A 20,417-nucleotide genomic window follows, 5' to 3' on the forward strand; every position below is an offset into this window, starting at 1 on the left:
CCAGATGACAGCCCCAGCTTTTCCCAGACGAGCTCCCTTCATCTGCAGCATGCTGCATGGATAACTGGGGAGGGAAGCAGAGGGGGAGTCACTCTGCCCATCCTTTGCTTCTGTGCTTGAAGTTTCTACAACCACCGTGTTTTAGAGCTGCCATAATTTTCTGTCCTGACCTTCGTGCATCACTGTGACCCTGGTGGAAATCTTGGCCTGAATTCCCTGCAAGGAGGAGTCCAGGATGGGGCCGAAGCTTGCAGCAGCCTCCTAGCATCCTTCACTTTAGACAGAGCAGCTTCCGTGGCAAAGCAGCATGCCTGCAGCTGCACGAAGGGCAAACAGCTTGCTGCTGCCAGGAAGCGTGCAAGTCCTCCCCAGCTGCGGTAGGATTGAGTCTGTTGGGCTGGCTGCACTGGCTGCTGGAAATGGCTCTTGCCCACCTCGGTGACTGAAGTGCAGGAATCAGGGCATGCTCTTGGTGTACACCGGCGTTGCTCTTCCCAGGGAAATGATGCCTCGGGGTTCTGTTTTTATGAGCAGACTCCTACCAGAAAGTTTTTCCCTTCGGTGTGAAGAGCCCCCTGCGTGCCCCAGAGGACTAGCCCTCTTTTCCCTGCTCACCTCCCCCATTACTCGTGGTCCTGCTCCTTTCCGACATAGCAGAAGGCTTTATACGTGACACAGTGAGTGCAGCTGGAGGGCTGGCAGTCCCCCTGGCAGCCGCCAGCTCAGGATGAGCAGAAGTAAGGTTGCTCAGGCATGCATCTTAACTCTAAATGTCCTGTTTTTCCACAAGTTTGCATTTTCATGAACTCAATGTTCTGGGAAAGAATGAGCTATCACCAAGCAACATTAACTCTGTGTTAACAAAGGGCTTTGTCATTGAATTTAAGCTTAAGGACAATGCTGGCACAAGAATGAATTATTACAGGCTGGGCCATGAATATACTGAGGCTGGAAATTAGAAGGAGCTTCCCACCTGACAGTGCAAGGACCTAGCACAGCCTCTGAACAGCAGTCCCAAAGCCAGGAGGCTGAGCTTGTTTTGAGACTGGGAGTCTCTGAGCAAGAGTATGTGGTGGGGCTCCCTGTCATGGGTCAGGAGGTCTCTGCCAGTCTTTTCTTCTTATGTGATTGCAGGACATTTTCGTAACGTCTTTGGTCTTCATGCAGTGCAAGCCAAGCAGGATGCCTGGGGCTTGACTAGAATTGGTGCCAGCTGCTTGGGGTGGTGGGGTTGGTGCCCGTGGGATGCTGCAGGGAGAGCTGTGGGGCTGCAGTTGCCCGTGGAGCACAGGATGTGCATCCCACGGGTGGCACAGCCTCCTCCAGGTTGTGAAGAGCTAGGATGGGAATTGGAGAGAGCAGCAAGTGACAGGCAGGCCCACGGCCAATTGCCTTGGGTGACGGGTACATGTCTTGCAGATCCGATGGGATTGCTAATGAGCAGAAGAGAGCTCCTCCATGCTGCAGCACCGTTGTGATCTGGGCACTTCCAGGCTTTGAGGCCATCTCCTCCACTGCCTTCGTTTATCTTTATTAACTGAGGCTTTGCACACAGGCTGGGGCAGGGCTCACACCTCACCCCTTTTCCAGGCAGGACAATCTGGACAGTGGATGAGACCAGACCCATGTGTTGGCACGGGGCACAGGACAACAAATGGGGACAAGAGAAATGAATGCCTCAGGGGCAGCTGCCTGGGGAAAGATGAGAGCAGCTCTCCCCGGGCAGCCTGGGGCTAGATGTGCTGCTGGGTGCTGCAGTCAACCAGCAGCATGTGCCTTGGAGCACCTCCTGCCTCGGCTGGACACCAGCAGCCCTGGACATGGCGCAGAGCTCTCAGCCACCCCTGTCTCCAGGCACCCATCCGCCCAAAGCAAAAAGTCTTGCATGAAATATTTCACTGCCAGGTCACAGTGGGTTACGTGAGCCAGGAATGAAATGGGAGTTACAGCAAAGTCTGTGGTTGACTGTTTTGTGTTTTTTAACGGAGGATTAAGGCATTGCTGGAGTGACGTCTACATCTTCCTCGATGATGAAGGCTAGGGGTTTCAAGCCTAGCTGCTGACTCATAACCAGGCGGAAGAAAAAAGGGAAAATTAGCATGAAGAATGTTGCTGAAATGGCTTGTATATGTTTAGAGATTAGTGTAGATATTGTATTGCTGCCTGCGTTATGGCTGTTGCTTTTAGTGGATGTTTTTGATGGAATCTGATCTTTCTAAGAATATGGGACACCTGTATCAACAGCATTTTGCTTGTATCTGCAGATTCACTGCCATAAAGGGGCAGTCATTAAGAAACAAGCTCTTCCAGAGAGCTAGTTTAATTCTTGACATTGTAACACCAGCGTTTTCTTCTGAGCCCAGATGCCTTATGACACTTTACTGAGCTGTCGAGCTGCTGGATGGCTGATCACTGGCCAGTGTCTAGCCTGGCTCTGTGGGTTTAAAAAATCTCTCCCTGTGAGTGCACATCTGTGGACTCTTGTGAGATGTGAGCTTGGAGTCCCAGCTTCCCCGTTAAATCCTCACCCTCCGACTGCACTGACTGGCAATCTCAGCAGAGGACTGGAGCACGACCTTGATCTGAGCCGCAGCACCCGCAGCGGGTGTCACCTCCGGATCAAGGCTGAGGCAGGCAGGGGAGGATCGTGCTGCTGCTCCTGAGATAACTGCAAGGATCAGGGAAGCTGGGTGAGTGCTCAGCCTAAACAACGGCTTCAGATTCAGGGTTGCGATCATACTCAAATTAATTTCAAATAAGCACAGTAGCACAAGACGTAATTCGCATGAGACGTCACATGGAATTGCATGCAATTTTGCATATTTAAACAAAACACAACAAAACACATCTCAGGTGAGTACATGAAATCTTTTGTGAAGTAAACTGTACAGAGAAATGATGTATAGTTATCACAGAAGAAGAAAACAAATGGCAGCAACCACCCAGGATGCAAAGTCAGCTCAGACATTGGGAAACACCAGCCCCTTCCTTCACCCACCATCCCGACAGACGCTTGGGTTCCCGTTGCCATCACGTTAGCATGCTCTGCTTCAGCAGGCAGTCGCACCTCTGGTGCAGAGGACGGTGCTCACTGCATCACGACACTACTCACCCTTTCACATTTACGTCCTTGGCTTCTTCTTTGCAAAATGTTTTTTTTTTTTTTCATGTGTCATTCTGTTCAGGCTTTCTCATGCATTCATCACCGAGAGACTCTCCTCTCAGCGTATGCCACTCCAGGTGGTGCTGTTCTTGCCCTTTAGCTGTAAAGGCCAGAGGCCTGTATATCAGCACTGGGAGCCCAAGGGCAGATGCTGACAGCCTCACCTTTGGTGGTCTCCGTGCTGTGCGTATTCAGAGCTCCATCCCCACAGTTTATTTCTCGGTGTCTCCGTAAGTCTGATGACACAGCCTCCACCTCAGCTCCTGGAAAATGATAACCGAACAGTTAACACCAAGAAAGGAAGATGACAAGAAAAGGAAACAACATGGGAATGCATCATCTTTTGGAGTGAATGTCAGGAGGAGTGAGATCTTTAAACTGCAAAATGGACTTTCACCTCTTGACCTACCTTTCATGACAATCCTTCGTCTCTGACACACGGTCTGGGTCTTGGCTTGTGTCCCCATTACAGCAGTGAGTCTCAGCTCTGAGGGCTGAGCCACCAGCATGTGCAATAGCCTCTGCTCCCCACTCCCTCCAAACAAGGTGGGCTGGGGGGGCTCGGGTCACTGCTCCTGAGATAACTGCAAGGGTCGGGGGAGTTGGGTTGGCCCTAAACAAGGGCTTCAGAATCAGCAGCACCCTCATACCTGTGAGCTCCCAGACCCCTGCTTCATCCATCTGTTCTTGTTTACTGAGTCCTTTTAAAGCTCCCCTAGCTCTAAATTTCCATCCTGATCGCTTCCTCCGACTCTAGTTCCCCTTCCTGCTCCATCTTTTAATCCTAGTCAAAATTCATGGTTCTGCCCTCTCTCTCCTCAACCTGTCTTTTCCTGGCCTCCCTCATATTCCTTCTACCTCATAACTCTCTTCCTTTAGGCCTTTCCTCAATGGCTTCAGCTCCTTGTGTTTTGGTTAGGCTGTGCGTTTTTCTCCATGGTACTGCCTGAGCGTCAAACTACTGTCACCAAAGCCCTGCCAGAGGCACTGTTATTATCCTCAGTCACCACTTCATCCCAGCCCTCCTGTAAGTAGCAGGTACCATGAGAAAATCTGTCTCTTCCTCATCTGCTGCACTCAGATTTACTGCACCATGTTTTTTAGATAGCCACAAGTAAGTTGGCCAACATGAGTAGCTACAAGAAACCAGCATTTGGCTATAGGTCAGTCTTTTGGTCCTCAGTTTTGCCATGGATGTCCTGATGCTTGGTGTAAGAGCAGTCTCACTGTAAAGGCAGGAATAACACCTCTCTACCACCTCTGACAGTTCCTGCTGTGTATCCATGAACACAGGGCCATGCTAAGCGGAGCCTCAGACCTCATCTGCGTGATGTTCACTCACATGCATTATGTCACACATGAATGAAATCTCTAACGCAGAAAAAGGCATCAGAAAGAAACCATTTCAGGCTTAAATAACTCACTCCGGTGTTGTCAAATGGCTCTGAGTCAATCTAACGGTGCAAGCCTCCACTGTAGGTGTGAACACATTCAGACTAATCTGCACGTGTTAACGGTGCACTAACCTGTCTAGATTGATTTCCCTGATGGTAGCAGAGGACACTCACCACAGACTGTCCCTTGATTTAGGAGGAGCTCACAAAGATCCTACTGCCTTGGTCACTTTACCAAGGCTCAGATGGTACCTGAGAGAATCATGATGCTTGTCCAGGCACTTTTCTTGGGTAAACTAACAAGGAAACCAACCAGCTCTCCAGCCAGGCTGTAATGCAGATTTGACCAGTGCATGCTGCAGACATCAAGCTATGTCCTTCTGACATTCAGAAATTGAGTCACCCCAGGCTTGCTTGTTTGTTGAACCTTCGTGGTATATCCAGCCCTTGACAAAGCCTGGACTTCAAGCTAGACTGGCTGCCCTAGAGTGACTGCCCTCCATCCACTGGAGCCCTAACTAGGAGCCACAGAGATGCAAGACAGGTCCCTGGAGCAGGGACTGGCATTTGTTTCCCTGCCAGATCCCTCGTGGGGATTGATCTGAAGTTGAAGATGGTTTTGCTTGTATTCCGGTCACTCCCTGAGAAAGATGGGCTTTGGATCAATGTGGAGTGCGTCACTGAATGGCCTATTATTCACCAAGTGAAACGTGCACTCGGAGACACAGCAGCCCTTGATAAAGATTCAGCTCTGCCTCTGAGGTTCAAAGCAGGAGCGAACCAAGGGAACCACTCAGCTCCTTTACGTGACACTAAAATGAGCTTGTTTCAGGGTCATTCTTCAAGGCAACCTTAAGTTGTGCGTTGCTCCTAATTAAATCACCGTCTGCACAACCACATCCCTTTGGCTGGGCGAGGAGACACCTCCAACTTAAGTTATCGTCCCCTCTGCCGCCATGCCGTGTCTATAGGGTAGGCCTGAGGAGAACAGCGATGCCCAACAGGTGCTTTCCCACCTCTACCCTCATGCTCGTAACACAGGGCCAGTTGTCTCACGGGGCATGCTATGAAGGCATTACCACAGAGCAGTGGTGAGCAGCATGATAGCCCCATGGGGAAGAGCAGCACAGAGCGTGTAGTGGCCTCACTCCCAGCCCCAGGTCTGGAGAAGTTCCCTGAGCAGAGGAGGCAAGCGAGTACTGCAGCTCACTATGAGATCCTTACATTGACAGGCGCTGCCAGCAGACCATTACCTTAGTTTGTCATGTTTGTTTGTTTTTAAATATAATGGGACAATTTATTGCAGGTTACAGAAAGTGTTCAGCTGGAGGGAGTCCCAGCTTTGGGAGCTGTTTTCATAATGTGTTTCCGAGGTACTCTCTTTGTCAGGAAATCACAGTGCTCAGCAATACCTCGTGCTTGGTTTCTGACCCCTTGCTGGGGGGCTTTCATGTGTTTTGTTGTGCTTGTGCAGTTCTTAGGTGTTCTTCTTTGATTTATTTGATCGCATCCATTCCTCCCATCTCCACTGCCCCTTGTTCAGCAGGCAGCTCCCCCTCCTAGCTCCCCATCAGTGAGCAAGGTGCTGGGGAAGGAGGCAGGGCTGGGAGCAGGCTGGAAGGCTGGGAAGTCAAAGCGAGCAGGTGGGCAAGAAGTAGTGGGAGGTGTTGGTGAGAAGGGACTAGACCAGGGAGTCAGAGCTTCAGGAGATCAGAAGAAAAAGGGTCACCTCGGGGAGCTTCTCCTGGTGAAGGAAAGGAAGGTTTCACTGAGTGCCCGTAGCCTCAGCCTCTGTGGAGAGGGCACTGGAGAAAACGCATCTGCTGACAGAGAAGCCAGCAGGAAGGGATGAAGCACTGGCTGGAAGCAGCTGAGGTTTACGCAAGACATTTCACTGCGCTGACAAGCGTGTGAGCCTGTAATGTCAGCACGGTGAGAATTTCTCACCCCTTCAGCCGCATCTCCCCAGCCTGCCCAGCCCCACAGCCTCCTTTTGCAGTGGATGGGCGAGCAGCCCACCGAAGCAGCAGGGCTGAGGGACTCCCTCCTCCCACCCTCGGCACGGGGGCAGAAGGGGTGCCGCTCACACGAGCACAGACGCTGGGACAGCCATCCCTGGTGCCCCACGGGGAGGGAGCCCTTCGGAGGTGCCACCAGCGCTGCCGTGGTCTCCAGCACCCCCCCCCTTGCCCACCCCGGCAGCGATCACTGACGGAGCTGGTGAAGTGGGGGAGTCGTAGGAGACAGAGGATGCTTAATTACAGAGCAGCCCTGGAAACTAGCAACAGCAGCGGCACTGTGGCCAGGAGGGGAGGCAGCAGGGCTGTAAATAGAAATTGCGGAGGCAGCCGCGGGGAACAGAGTGAGGGAGGCTTCTGCTCCAGCATCTCTCCGTCTCTCTCCAGCTTCTCTCACCTCTCACAGCCACCCTGGCTCCCAGCACAGATCAGCATGTGACAAGCAGCCCCAAAGCATGGCTGGGAGGCAGCAGAAATCTGTGAGGAGGGAGAGCTGAAAGGCCCCTCTGGCCACTAAGGGAACCAGGGTGAGATGGACACATGGCCAAATAGCCCTGTCCACCCCTCTGGAGAAGGCCATAGGATGGCAGATGCTTGAGCCCCCATCCCTCCGGGGTCTGCCCAGGGCAAAGCCCCTCTCTCCCCACCCCTGACACCTCCATTATGGCCTCTTCCACAGCAGCAAGAGCTCTGCTTCCAGTATTTTGCAAAGGTTTATTTAAAAATGTTGAAACTAACATCCCACAAGAATTGAATATTTCACCACAAGGAGAAGAGAAATCCTACAAAAATATATATCACAGCGCACAAGGGCAGGGGAGGGGGGGAGCGAGACCAAGCGGGAAGCAGGAGGGAGGATGGAGAGAAGGATGGGAGCTGCGGCAGAACAAGACCAAATGGCAGAGAGAGAACAAGAGAGGAGTGAGGAGAGCGAAACAGCAGGAGGGGAGAGAGAGCCAGGAGGGAGACCATGGTACAAGATGGTAGCAGGGAGTGGGAAAACAACAGGAAAGGAGGGATGGAGAGCTGTCAGACAGTGAAAGAAGGGGTTCCCCTCTATTGTCTTGACAAGGTAGGGCCAGGACTACAGTGGGACGTCAGCTGGGGCAAGGTCAGGGAGCTGGAGTTTGGCCCAGGGCTTTTGTGCTGCAGGACTCATCTCTAAGGCTGTGCCATAGGCGTGTTTTTCAGAGCGAAAACCAAAACCACAGTTTAAGTCAGACCAATCGAAAGGTGATCATGTTTTCATTTGAGAATGTGTGGGAAGTGAACAAAAAGCTCCTTTCCAAGCATTTTTCCTTAGCAGGGAAGGGAGGGGTGGGCGGGTGAAAGGGCCAGATTTACAAGGGCACTTAGGTGCCACAGAGGAAGAGGTAGATAGCCCTCTCTGAAGCCCTGGAACTCTTGGCTGGATGTGTCGCTGTAAACTGGACTGGAGGAGAGGTGTGGAAGCACACGTCTGAGCTCCGTTCCCTTGCCTACCCGTCATGACCAACCAGATCGGGAAGCCCAAACAGGATTTGTCCTTGTGGTCATGTCACTGTCGGGTAAACAGGGAGACAGAGAGACTCAGGTTCCTGCTCCAACACAATGCAGGGCGGAGGGGAGGGATTGTCCCCCAGGCCTTCCCTCCTTCCCACTGCACCCACAGGGAGACCAGCCTTCTGCTAACAAAACCACGTCCCTTGAGGAGTTTGCACAGACACAGTTGCTCAGCCCACCCAGATGTGTTCTGCTAACTGGCCAGCAATGTTGGACAGGCTCAGCCCAAGCCTACAAACATTTGCAGTAGTTTTCCCTACACACCTTTCTCTCTGTAAAATTTCCACTGGAAAAAATTTAACCCAGATATTTTTCCTCCAGTCAGCTGGAAGATGGGAAACCTGCGGCTTGTGACTGAGAAGGTGCTGGCCTCTGCCCTGGCTTTGTACCTGGTGCTGTCAACCAGTCCATGTGTGCATCTCACAGAATATGATCTTGGAGGACCAGGCAGGCTCCATTCTGCATAGGGAAAGATGGTTTATAAGGCTCCCGCCATGGAGAAAACAGATCCAGTGAGATTATTTATTGACTGGAAGAAGCTTATGTGGCCAAACATGTTTTGAATGTTTTGCTCCAGGGACAGAACATAGCAATGAAAGTTTGGGCAGAACGATGAAGCTGTTTCCCATATCTAACCTGTTTCATGTGAGAGAGTGAACGACCGCCATAAAAATGTTTGACTAGAAAAATTGGTGTTGGAAAAGATATTCAGCATATCGAAACTTCTGTCATTATAAGAGTTTTCTCTACTGCATTTCCCATCTTCCCTCTTACCACAACATCCATGATAGGTTTCATTCCTTGGAGGTACTTTTAACAAGAGCAGAGACACGTTAAAGGAAAACAAACAAACAAACAATCAAACAGAAACAACACTTAAATCTGATGTGTTTGCAGAGTTTACAAAGGCCTGGCCAGCAGAGCGCAGGGCTTCCCTGCAGCAAGTGTTGGAAACTGTTTTCACTACACCCCCTGCAGTGCCCTGCCACTTTCTTGCAGACCTTCTCTCCACACTGCGTGTGCAAAGGGAAAGTCCGAGGACAGCCCTTGAAGTGGTAGCGTCTAAACTCTGGCCTCATTTCAACAAGCGCTATTGATCAAAGAGCAATCTAATTAATCCAGTCTGGAAGATTACTTAAACCAGTTTGAGGCGTTATGTTGTAAACTGCCCGCAGCAACCAATTCAGCCCTGTGCAGACTGTGTGCTGATGTCCATCTCCATCCCTGGTTGTGCCAGCGTGAGTGGGAACAGCCCCTGACCTGCCCTCAGCTGGCAGGGGAGGTGGTGAGGGGGGCCGTGGGCAGGAGCAGCCATCTGCCCCCTTGTTTGTCCATCCACAGCTTGAACGTCCACCAAAGCCTTGAGAGGGGCCTCAGTAAGGATAAAGGCTCAGTAACAGATTGATTTACAGTAAAGCAATAATATCCCCTGCTGTGAGCAGAGACTGAACCTGTGCTTAGACTGGAGACCTCCAGAGTCCTTTTCCAACTACATCTTTCAGCCATTCTGTGCTTCTAATAAGCCGATAATTTTATTTGACCTGTCATTTTCTCCAAATCTCTACTGTTTTCTGCGAAGCTTACTGTAATTTACACTCTCATTTAAATGTCCTTCACGGTGAGTCAGGTGGGACCTGAGATCACCAGCAGATCAGCTGGGTAAATGGGCAGAACCAGGCCTCATAGGAAACTCCATGTGCTTTGTTCTATAAAGAATATGCTTTTACTACAGAGATAAAGGGTGGAAGGCGATTTCCTATTCTCTGAGATGACAGAAAACTTTTTGTCAAAGACCTTGTATGGTGCACTAGAGCCTTCAAATTGTGGGTGAGTTTCCCGTCTCTGGACACAATCAGCCCAGCAACTGAAGGTGTTTGTATACCATGGGGGTGACCTTACCTAAATCAGCATCATTTCAGTTCAGTGGCTGTCAGCGTGGGTTTGTAAATTTCTTTGAAGGTGTCCACAAAAGCCAAGAGAGGGCAACTATTGTCATTGTCAATGGACTGCCGTGGAAATCGGCCTCCCATGCCTGGTTGCGGCATAGATACCCCCTCTCTCATGCCCTTGGCAAGTGTTGTCTCACGAGGCATTCCAGGAGAAACCTACCAGCAGTACATGGCAACCCTCCAAATGCTCCCGAGGTCATCTATAAATCGCTCTTTGCCATCCTAGGCAAACAGAGTCATCTCAGCTGCTTGTTGCCTGTGACAGGAGTGTCCGAAAGCAATTCCCTACCCCAGCCCAGCCAAACTCATGCTCCTTGTGCCCAGCTATATCTGCTTGTGACACTTTTAGCTGCTTTGGCAGTATCTCAATGGACAGGACCCTTGCTAAATGACGTTATGGGCAGAAGGCTTCACCTATGATTTTCTAAAGAACACCTCCATAGAGTAGAGATAAAACCTTGATGAAGTAGACTGAGGGGGTGGAAAGGGACAGCGAGGAGGCTTCCAAGAGATCAAAACATTTGGAAAGCAAAAGGAACTTCTTCCATCCTTAACTGGCAAGAAAGGAGGGGAGGAGGAATGGAGAGAAAAAAATAGAAACATTGGGGACTGAGAGATGAAAGATACAAGCTGAAGACAGAAAACAGGAGTGTTAGGCAGAAAGGAGATGGGAAGAAATGAATATTAAAAGCAGGGCAATGTTTCCTTCAAGGAAATGTGTTGCTGAGGGGGGTCAGGTGCTATATGAGACTCTTCTTCCCAAGACTCACCCACTCCTGGGACCCTCGGGAAGGCCAAGACCTTGGGAACAGAAGGACCTGCCATCACCTGAGCCCTGGCTCGGGGTGACCGAACCCCAGCAGGCATCGCTGCAGCCACTGAACTCCAGACGTTCACGTCAAAGCACACAACATGGAAAGGGACACACGGAAGGGCTCGGGCCCACGGGGACAGGGGTACGCCTTTCCACCTCGCCTACCCCCAACGTCAGGCATGCACTGGTGGGAGAGTCACGGAGGTCAAAGAGTGCGTGTGCGTGTGTGCGAGGACAGGGGCAGGGCAGGCTACGATTTCACACCACCGACAGCCGCCTTCCCTCCCACCATCCTGCTCGCTCATCCTCCTGTCCTGCTCGGGGGGGGTCCCCAACCTTCCCCCCGCAGGACGCTAGCGAGGCCCGGCTCGTCCGTTTGCCCAGGCACGTCCCGGTGGAGTTATTTAACAACGGTGGCAGCGGGCCGTGGCACAAGGAGATTGGTTTTTTTTTTTTTTCCTGGGGTAGCAGAGGCGGCAGAAGTGTGGGCTCCCTGGTTGTGACAGGAGGGTGGGGGAGCCAGCTCTGCTTCTCCCGTGTGCATCACAGGTTCACCAGTGGGATTCTGGGGGGAAAAGGGAATCGGAAAAGAATTAGAGACGGGCGCTCATGCTGCCCCGGCGTCCCCGCTAGCCAGCCAGCCTCGCCTGGGCCCTCCTCAGAAGGTTGATCTGCCTTGCCCGCCCTTAGCCTGCTGTTCCTCTGCCCCCTGCCACCCCACGGCTCCCTGGCTCCCCGGCGGACTCACCGGTTGAGCTGGAAGGCAGTGCTTTTCCCGTGGCCCCCCAGTTTCTCTGCACCCTCCTGCCCATGCCTGGGTTCCTCCGCCTCGGGCGTGGGGGTCAGGGAGTCGCTGTAGGGCCCCAGGATGCTGACGGTGGTGGGGGACAGGTCCGTGAGGGGCTGCTGGCTATCCTGCTGCCTCCCACCACTCTGCTGCCCAGAGTGGCGCCGGCGCTTCTGGTTGCGGTCCCAGCTTTGGAGAGAAGAGCAGCAAGGCGATGAGTGCCCCTTGCACCCATGGGTCAAACGCTTTCTCCAGTGCCCAAGCCCACAGTCCTTGTGCCCACCGACATGGCCTCAGAGCACCGTTACGAAACAGTCCCAATTGGCCCCAAGCCCCACTCACCAGAACTTGAATATGATCCCGGTGGCAACCAGGACAATGATGATAGAGATGGTGATCGTGACGTAGAGCTGGGGGTCCACACCTGTGAGGCAGAGGGGAGAGGGGCAGTGTGACTGCCACCCCCATCAGACCCCCAAGAGCAGCAGTGCAAGTGTTGGGGCAAGGACAAGTTTTGCAGAAGGAGCTTCTTCTGCAAAAACAGGGCCAGGAGAAGCACAATGCAGACCTACCTTCCCCCCGGGGCCCAAACAGGAACGGCCGTAGGGTGGCCGGGGTCTCGCGGAGGTTGAGCCCCGCGTTGTGCAGCAGCGAGTGGGAGTTGGGCTGCGCCGTCGCCATGCCCCGTGGTGAAACGAAGGTGTAGCCCAGCGGTGGGAAGCCCGGGTTGGCTGAGTTGGCGTCCCCTCCGTCCTCATCCGACACCGTGGGGCCCCACACGATGGCCCAGGGGTACTGGGAGGAGGGCATGCCGTCCTCGAAACCAGAGGGGGTGGCGGGCCGGGCCCCCGCTGCCTGGCGTCTCAGCCGCACGGCGTGGCGCAGGTCCCCACCGCGGGGGGACAGGGCCCGCTGGCGCGGCGCCGTGAGGCGCAAATCCCGCTCCGGCAGCGAGGTCCTGTCCCAGATGCAAATGGGCCGGTGGGCAGAGGGACTCCGACGAGCGCAGAGAGGCCGGGTGGCCACGGGGCTGCGAGGGCGCAGGGACCAGGCGGCGGGTGGAGGGACAGCGGAGACCAGGAGGAGGAAGTGCCATAGCTGCAGCGAGTGGATGGAGGAGGCCAGGAGAGGCATCCTGCTGCAGGAGGAGGAGGAGGAGGAAGAGCGCATTATCTGGATGTCCCTCCTGCTGGGAAGGCCCGTCGTGGAGCAGCCGACAGCAGCCTGCTGCCCACATGCCTTCCTCCTTCCCGCATCGCTGGCAGGCGCGGGGGGGCCGTGAACCTACCAGGCACCAGGCTCCATCGCAGATGCAACAGCGCCTCGTCACTCGGCGAGGTCTCGCCTCATGCTCCTCACTGGGAGGCAAGAGAGAGAGCTTGAGCTGCGTCTGGACCTCGCGGCCATCGCTCCCTCCCCGCTGCTGGTGCCAGCCCCGGCAGGCAGAGCGAGGCAGAGCATGCACATGCACCCACTCCCCTGCCCAGGGCTGCTCCCCCCGGCCCACAGAAGCATGCTCGCTAGCGTATGCACCAGGGAAAAGTGATCCGCCTCTGGAGTACACGTGCGGAGATGCGTGCCCAGACTCCCGGGGGACTCTCCTGTCTGAAGGCCGAGGGGGGGATTCAGCGTCTTTGTTTGCTTATCGCTAGAACAGGTTGGAATCTTAATTCTTGTGTTTATTTATAGTGCAGAGCGTGTAATCCATTTATTAAAAAGGAGCCTCTTCATTGTCTGCCGGGGTGAGGGAGCGAGAGGGGAAGCTCGCAAGTGATAAACCGGGAAGATTGGGAAAGAGAGAGTGAATCAGCCAGAAAAGTCCAGCCTTACTAAGGAACTTAAGAGCAAAAACATACCTATCAAATATTTAGCATTTACTTTCCTCCTCACTAACACGGAATTACCTTTCCATGCTCCTTACCCACGTATCCTCAGCAAGGTCCCGTCCCTCCCTTCCTCCCCCGCCTCTCCCACCAGCAATCCCCAAAACCCAGCAGCGCTAGGCAGCAGCTGCGGCACGGAGCAAGGGCCAGCACCCCGGCAGGATTTCAGCACCGGCCGCACGCCACCCTCCGGCATCATCCTCACGGCAGCGCGGCTGCCCTTCATGCTGCCTGCCCCTTCCCTTGGCAGCACGCGGCGCAGCGCCAGCCCTTCCCCAGTGAGCTGCTGTGTACCTGACCCGGGATTTTGCTCCACAACAAAGACCTCACGCACACACGGGGAAAAAATCATTCAAGACATCCAGCCCGTTCCTTCACTGTGAAGGGGAGGAGTGAGCACCGACAACCCACATTCGTGCCCTCATGTGGCTGTGGGGCGTGGAAAAGGGGGTGCTGGGCCAAGGGGGCTCAGGAGGCAGTCAACACGGAGACCAAACACCCTGCACCTCCAGCCCTGAGCCCACCATGCTGTGTCTTGATGCTCCCAAGGAGTAATAGCCGTTCCCCTGCTGGGTCCATGTTGTTAGGTGACGCTGCAGCCCCTCCTGAGGAGCAGGCCTTCCTCTTGCAGCCCGCTGCTTGCTGTGGGCTGGGGGGCTCGCGCCCCATGACGTGCACCTGAGGAGAGGGGCTGGGAGGAAGGACACCCAGGAGCAAACCGCTGTCTGGCTCTTGCTGCATTAACTGGGGATATTTTTAGTTTCCTTCTGTTAAATATTTAAACAAAGTTCACAGGAAAAAAGGAATTGTCGGCTAATGTGCCCTGCCCTTCCCTCCGGGGCAAGATCAGTCTCTGGAGAGATCCTGAGATGAAGATGAGGAGAAAAGAGCAGCTATTCTCAGCATTTCTTTGTACTTTGCTCCTGAACCTCTAAGCCTTAGAGGGGACTCGGTATTAAAATGCAGCTCTGCAGAGAGGCAGCAGAATGGAGCAAGTTTCTTCCAAAGCCAGAGGCTCCCTTGCGCTGGCAAGATCTTGGCCATCTGGATTATGATCACGACGCTGTGGAAGATCATGTCTGGCAAGACAGAAATCTGTGACAGAATTTCTTTTGGACCTTGGAAAGGGAGGGAATCCCAAGTGTCGTGGATCCCTCTCCATGTGAGTCCCCAGGCTAGGGTGCACGCAAACCGTCCTGATGATTTCAAGGTGGCCTGGAGTGCCTGGGGCCATGGCTGGGACTGGGGAGTAGCTCCCCGTGATGAAGAGCCATGCCCTGCAACCGCATTATCAGCTAACAGCCCTGGTCTTCGGAGGGTGCATGTGTGGTTTTTTGCATCAGGCAACAGATGTTAATCTGGGCAGTACCACCGCAGTAGCAGAAATCGCTGTGCTGCTTGGCTGTATTTGGGCTCTCCAGAAGAGCACCCAGGACCGAGCATTCCCAGGGTCTAAAGCCCGGGAATAAGGATCCCTACAGACCCAAGTTGTGCTTGCTTTATCACCTGGAAGCCTGAATTTCAGCCCTAGGGAGCTGGTTATGGCTGTTACTGGACCAGAGGGGCAAGAGTGAGCCCAGCACTGGTCTCCTCCTGTACACATACTGCTGTGTTTGTGACAGGCTGGAAACTGGGTGCAAGGCTCAGACCTCAGGCACTCTTGTGCACAGATCCTCCTGCAGTGAGGAGGAGGTGAATCCTGGAGGCTCTACCCCAAAGGCAGCTCCAGATGAGTGCAGGACTGAGATGGTATCAGTCAGCATTCTGGTTTGTTAATGATATTGGGGACAGAGACTGAGAGTGTGCCCTGGCACAAGCACAGCCAGGTGTCTTTTGTGGAGGAGCACAGAGCTGTCTCCTGTAGCATGAATGCCATGAGAGCAAAGGAGCAGGAACTCCAGCTGATTCGCCAGCCAGCAAGGGCTAGGCTCCACTGCACATGGAGTACCAATGCTCACAGCAGAGCGTGGACATAGATCCCTGTGGCTTACCAGCACAGCAGCAGATAAAACATGTCTGGGGCACTCTTCGGTTAGCTGCTGGCAGTAGGAATTGTGTCCTGGGCACAAACTCTGTTGTGCTTGAGGGCAAGCACAGCAAATGTCCTTGATTCATCTCTGTATCCCATTGTGGATGTTGAATAAAACAGTACATCTTCGGAGAGGAGGAGCGGGCTCAAATAGTCTTACTGCCTGGAGGTACGAGTCCCAGTATCGTTGCACCTTACACCTTTCAGGAGGCTGTTGTATGCCAGAGCAGAGACTGGATTTCTGCATCAGTACCGCCTGGCACGGCTTTTGCTTTCAGGTCCGTCTCCCGGGTCTAATTGTGATAAAAAATGGACAGAGCTGGTCCCAGGGTCCAAAGATGGACCTGCGTGCTTTCACTCTAGGTACAGGGCCTTCATTGCAGTGTTCCAGTGTCCTGTTATGCACAGATGACAGAGAGTGAATGACAAAGCTATTTCCCCAGGGCACTTCACTGAGCTCCGTTTGTGAATCTTGGTGCTTGGAAGCTGGGAGGAGGAATTACATTGCTCATTGCTATTGCATACGGACCCCACTACAGGGCCAGACTACAGATCTGGGGCTAGTCTATTAGGAGCTGCTCTCACTGAATTTGCAGGATGAAAACACAAGTCCTTCTTCTGTTCCCCAACGTCAGTGACCCAGCCATGCTTCCTCCCTCTTGGTAGGTCTCCTGCAGCCCAGACCCACTGCTGCTGGGATGTGAGAGAGCAGATCTCAGCAGCCGTGCCCCAAAGCACGCATGCCACTTCTCCAAGGGGAATGGGAACCTACATCCTAACTATTGTCTAGGAGCAGAGCCTGCTGCGTGCCTGCTCTGAGCAGGAAGCACAGGCTAAACCGTAGAAGTGACATCCTGAACTCTGGAGTTCAGGTGCTACTCTGCCCTGGTGAAGCCCTGGGATTCATGGAGGATAACTCCTACATGTCCAGGACTCTAGCATGCAGTGGTCCCCAAGAGAAATCTTATTGAAATACAAAAGTTATCACTGGAATAAAAGAGCTGAGGTGCCAGGCGCGTGCAGGCAATACCCATGCTGTAGCTCGCTCACATCAAATGCAATCTGTAACCTTCTGTTACAAAATGCTGAAGTTTGACAAATTCAAATGAGGAACAATACTATTAATAAAGAGGGTCACACACTAGTGCAATTTACCTAGGGAGGCGGTGTATTCCCTCCTGCCTGAAGCCTTTACACAGCTGTATTTCTCAAAGAGACGCTGTAGTTCAATCAGAGGTTATGGGTTTGACGCAGGAAATGAAATTGGTGAAATTTTCTGGCCTGTGCAATGCTGCAGGTCAGACTAGATGATCAAAACGGTCCCCCTGGCCTTAAAATCTGAGAATCTCACAGCTTTCTTGATGCTTAGCAGAGATCAGCTCTGACCAGGGAGCAATTGGGCGAAGCCGAGCACACGCAGGACGTGTCAGCGAGAAGCGGCTAGCCTCCTTCCATCTGGGGATGGGGAGAGAGTTGCACCCGATTCTGCCTGGCTCGGCTGGCAGACGATGATCTATCTGTATTTCTCTAGCATCTCGGGCTTGACTGCTGTGATACTATGCCTCTAGGAATGGAGCCGTCTGCTCTCTGAGCGCTCCAGCTAGTTCAGAATGCAGCAGTCTGTTTGCTCAGCCACTCAATCTGCCGGGAATGCATCACCGTGCCTCTCTGCACCCCACACCAGCGGCCCTCCTGCGAGCACAGAGTCCAGCTCAAGGTCTCCAGCCCAGTATTCAAAGCCCAGCATGGGACAGGCCCCAGTGACCTCAGCAATCAATCACCTCTCCTTATGCAGCGATGACCTCACATGACGGATATATTCCACTGGAACAATGAAATTGCCAACCAGTTTGGGTAGAGGGGGAAGGGATGGAGGAAGGGGAAAGAGGCTCATGACCCTGAGGAACAGAACATTCACAGGAGCTGGGCCAAGATTATGAAACTTACTGCCGGCTGAAATAGCGTTCGCCATTAGCAACCCCGCAGCACCGAGAGCTTCATGCAAATCCTTCCTTTGCCCAGCTCCCCCACAGCAACGATCCCACTCAAAACAGTAATAAAAAATCAAAACAAACCTGAGGGGGACCCAGCCCTCCTCGCGGAGAGAGAAAGCTAGGTTGCCTGTCATTTTTAACTCCCGGCCAGCATCAGGGTGCTGTGATGACAGCTACTGATAGGAGACAGCGATCCGGGACTGTGGAGCCTAGCAGCTATCTCCGAGCATCGAGCGGAGCGAGTTCAGGTGCCGGCAGTGAGACCCCCCCGACACCGCCTGGTGCCCTGAGCGCCCCACACCTGTGTTTTTCTCAGTGGCCGTGAGCATCCTGGGGTTCACAGCCCAAGCTGCAGAGATGCAGTCATCGCTGGTGTGGTAGCAGGAAGCATGAACCCCAGTGCTGATGAAAAGGAATTGTACGTCCTGCTGTATTCGGCTGGGTGGGGACAGGGAAAGGGAGGAATCCTGGAGCAGCTGCCCCAGGGAGGTGATTCTGCTGTGCTCGGGGGAGTTTAGACAGCCGGGAGCACGAAGCCAAATGCTGGTACCCTGTGGTGGGAGATGCCAAGCCCATCTGGGGAAGGAGCTCCTGCTGTGCATGGGGCTGGGGGCGACAGCTTGCAGAGCACGCTGGATTTGGGGGCTGGCAGTCTGAATGCAGTGCCTTGCGTCGGGTGCTCTACCTGGTGTCTGAGGCTGTGAAGGCTGGTGGTAGTGCCCAGAAGGACTGGCCAGGACCGCGGAGGGGCCGGTGGCGCTCGCCCGGTGTTAGTGCAGGTCCTGCAGCACTCGGTGACCGCTGGCAGAAATTCCAGTGACAGGGCACTGGGGCAAGCACCTACGGGCTGGGGATGGAAATCCTGGGCTAGGGCATAATCCGGGGCTGGAAGGGTGGCAGCGCCTGCACATTTGGACACCTCGGTATCTAGGGAACGGGCGTGTGAACCCCAGCAGCGGTCCTCTGAGCTCAAGTCTCCCCGCATTTGGGAACTGTGAGCATGGCCCCATTCCAGCCAGCACTCTAGGATGCCGGTCCCCTGCCATCTAGTGCCTGCCTGCAATACATGTCATGAGTCTGCCAATCTTCTGCCTCCCAGTTTCCTACGGTTCCCGGGCATCCAAGTGCTTCAGGTGCTGGAGTCTCCACATCCGAATTGGTCTCTCTTGTGTGGTGCACCCTCGGCTGGGCGGGAGGAGGGACTGACCCCTCCGCTTCCTTTCTCCAGCTGCGCCAATTTGGCTGAAGTCGCCTTGCTCAGCAGAGGCTCCAGTGCTCCAGCACAACAGGTCTGTGATGGAGCCCGGAGCTGGAGGGCAAGAGGCAGCAATGCCTTGGACGTGCCCCCTCCCTGCCAGCCCCTCGGGCACCCCCTGCCCCAGAGCGAGAGAGGAGGGGACGGCAGAGGGGACGGAGAGCCGGCTAAGGAGGAGACAGAGCACCCAGATGGGGAGAGGGGAAAGGAAAAAGGGGGAGAAAGGACACGGGGAAGGAGACGGCGAGGGATGACTCGTAGCCGGGCACGCGTCCCTCCCTGCCCCTCGCCCCTGCGGCCCCATGCCCACGCCGGGGCTGAGGCTGAACTTACCTTGCGGGGAGACGAGTGGGGCGCAGCCGGGGCGGCGGAGCGGGGGACCGGGGGAGCGCGGCTGCCGCTGCCGGTGCCTCTCATGGCCAGGACGAAGGAAGGAGAGGAGGAGGAGGAGAGGAGGAGGGAGAGGAGGAGGAGGAGGAGGAAGGCTCGGCGAGGCTCAGCCCTGGCTGAGGGAGAGGGAGCGAGAGATGCCTTGAAATAAACAGCTGCCGAGGACTGGTCCAGCCCCTCTTTCTCTCTCTCCGTCTCCGTCTCCCTCGCTCGCAGCCTCCCGTTAACCCCATGGCTGCTGGCACGGCCGCGGCCCGACACCGCCGCCCCCGAGCCCTGCTGCGGTCCGAGGGGCGCCCACCGGGGGGCAGCCCCGACGGGGGCAGCACCACCGGGGGCGGGGGGGGGGGGGGGGGGATGCCCCGTGCCCTGCCGCCCCCCGGCCCCGCAGCCCTTCCCCGCCTGCGGGGTGGGCGAGGGCTCCCCGGTTCCCGACCCCCCCCCCCCCCATCCTTCCCCCGGGCCGCCCCGCCGGACCTGCCCGCCGCCGCCGCCGCCGCCTCCCCGCCGCCGCTGCCCGCTCCGCGCCTCTCCCGTCGTGCCGGTTATTTCGGGCTCCTCACAGGAAGCGATTAGGTTGCCATGGAGAGAGGTGTCTCCAAGGGATCCGCCGCTCCCCCCCCCCCCCCCATCTCCCCGCCGCCCGCCTACCCCCGGACGGCTCCGTCCCCCGGGACCCCCCCTCCCCGCGACGCCCCCCCCCGTCCCCCCCACCCCCCGGGGCTCGCCCCCGCCGCCGTGCCCCTCGAGGGGGGCGCCTCTGCGGCCGTCGAGGTGGGGACGGGGGGGGGGGGGCTGCGGGAGCAGGGGGGGCTCTGCCCGGGCCGCGGGACCGCCCCGCTCGGCTGAGCGCATCCCCGGGCGCGTCCCTGTGCCGGGGATCGATGGGACGCGTCCGGGAGCGGCGGGGACGTGCCGGCGAGAGGAGAGCCCGGGGGGGGTGGCGTGCCTCCGAGGGGCCGGGTGTTTCCCGGGGAAAACCTCCCCCCCGCCACCAAGGACCAGGCAGAAGGCGCGGTCCAAGCCGGAAGGCGGCTGCCGAGCGACCCGCTGGGCGAGAGAAGAAAGTCGGGGGCAGAAAGACGGCTTCCACTCCAGGGACTGACAAACGAGGAAGTGATTTCCTCAGGAACAATCAAACTTTTCATCATGAAGTGATGAGGGAAGACCGCGTCTGACCCTGGCAAAACAGAAAGGAA

General features: G+C 55.3%; 1 protein-coding gene across 5 annotated transcripts; it reads right to left on the reverse strand.

The window, feature by feature from the left end:
• Window positions 1-2,852: 2,852 nt before the first annotated feature.
• PIANP (PILR alpha associated neural protein) lies at window positions 2,853-19,799 on the reverse strand. 5 transcript variants are annotated; one of them, XM_067004684.1, is made up of 7 exons: window positions 19,696-19,799; window positions 19,162-19,334; window positions 12,956-13,025; window positions 12,240-12,805; window positions 12,010-12,091; window positions 11,629-11,856; window positions 7,255-11,445 (listed from the first exon to the last, which is right to left on the reverse strand). In XM_067004684.1, the coding sequence occupies exons 3-7, from the start codon at window positions 12,970-12,972 to the stop codon at window positions 11,424-11,426; spliced, it is 915 nt and encodes a 304-aa protein (XP_066860785.1). In that variant the 5' UTR covers window positions 12,973-13,025; window positions 19,162-19,334; window positions 19,696-19,799; the 3' UTR covers window positions 7,255-11,423. The 5 variants fall into 5 exon arrangements, with proteins under 5 accessions (XP_047907548.2, XP_066860785.1, XP_066860794.1 ...); XM_048051591.2 differs by lacking the exons at window positions 7,255-11,445; window positions 19,696-19,799 and adding an exon at window positions 2,853-3,426 and having other exon boundaries at window positions 19,162-19,444; XM_067004693.1 differs by lacking the exon at window positions 19,162-19,334 and having other exon boundaries at window positions 19,696-19,768.
• Window positions 19,800-20,417: the final 618 nt, after the last annotated feature.

Source organism: Anser cygnoides, chromosome 1 (assembly GCF_040182565.1).
Source record: "Anser cygnoides isolate HZ-2024a breed goose chromosome 1, Taihu_goose_T2T_genome, whole genome shotgun sequence".
NCBI lineage: Eukaryota > Metazoa > Chordata > Aves > Anseriformes > Anatidae > Anser > Anser cygnoides.

What these genes read in the sequence shown, in the direction of transcription:
- PIANP (XM_067004684.1), bottom strand. An exon ending in GGGATCATATTCAAGTTCTG is followed by an intron (nt 11,857 to 12,009) that starts GTGAGTGGGGCT and finishes TTCTCTCCAAAG; the next exon opens with CTGGGACCGCAACCAGAAGC. An exon ending in ACTGCCTTCCAGCTCAACCG is followed by an intron (nt 11,446 to 11,628) that starts GTGAGTCCGCCG and finishes TTTTCCCCCCAG; the next exon opens with AATCCCACTGGTGAACCTGT.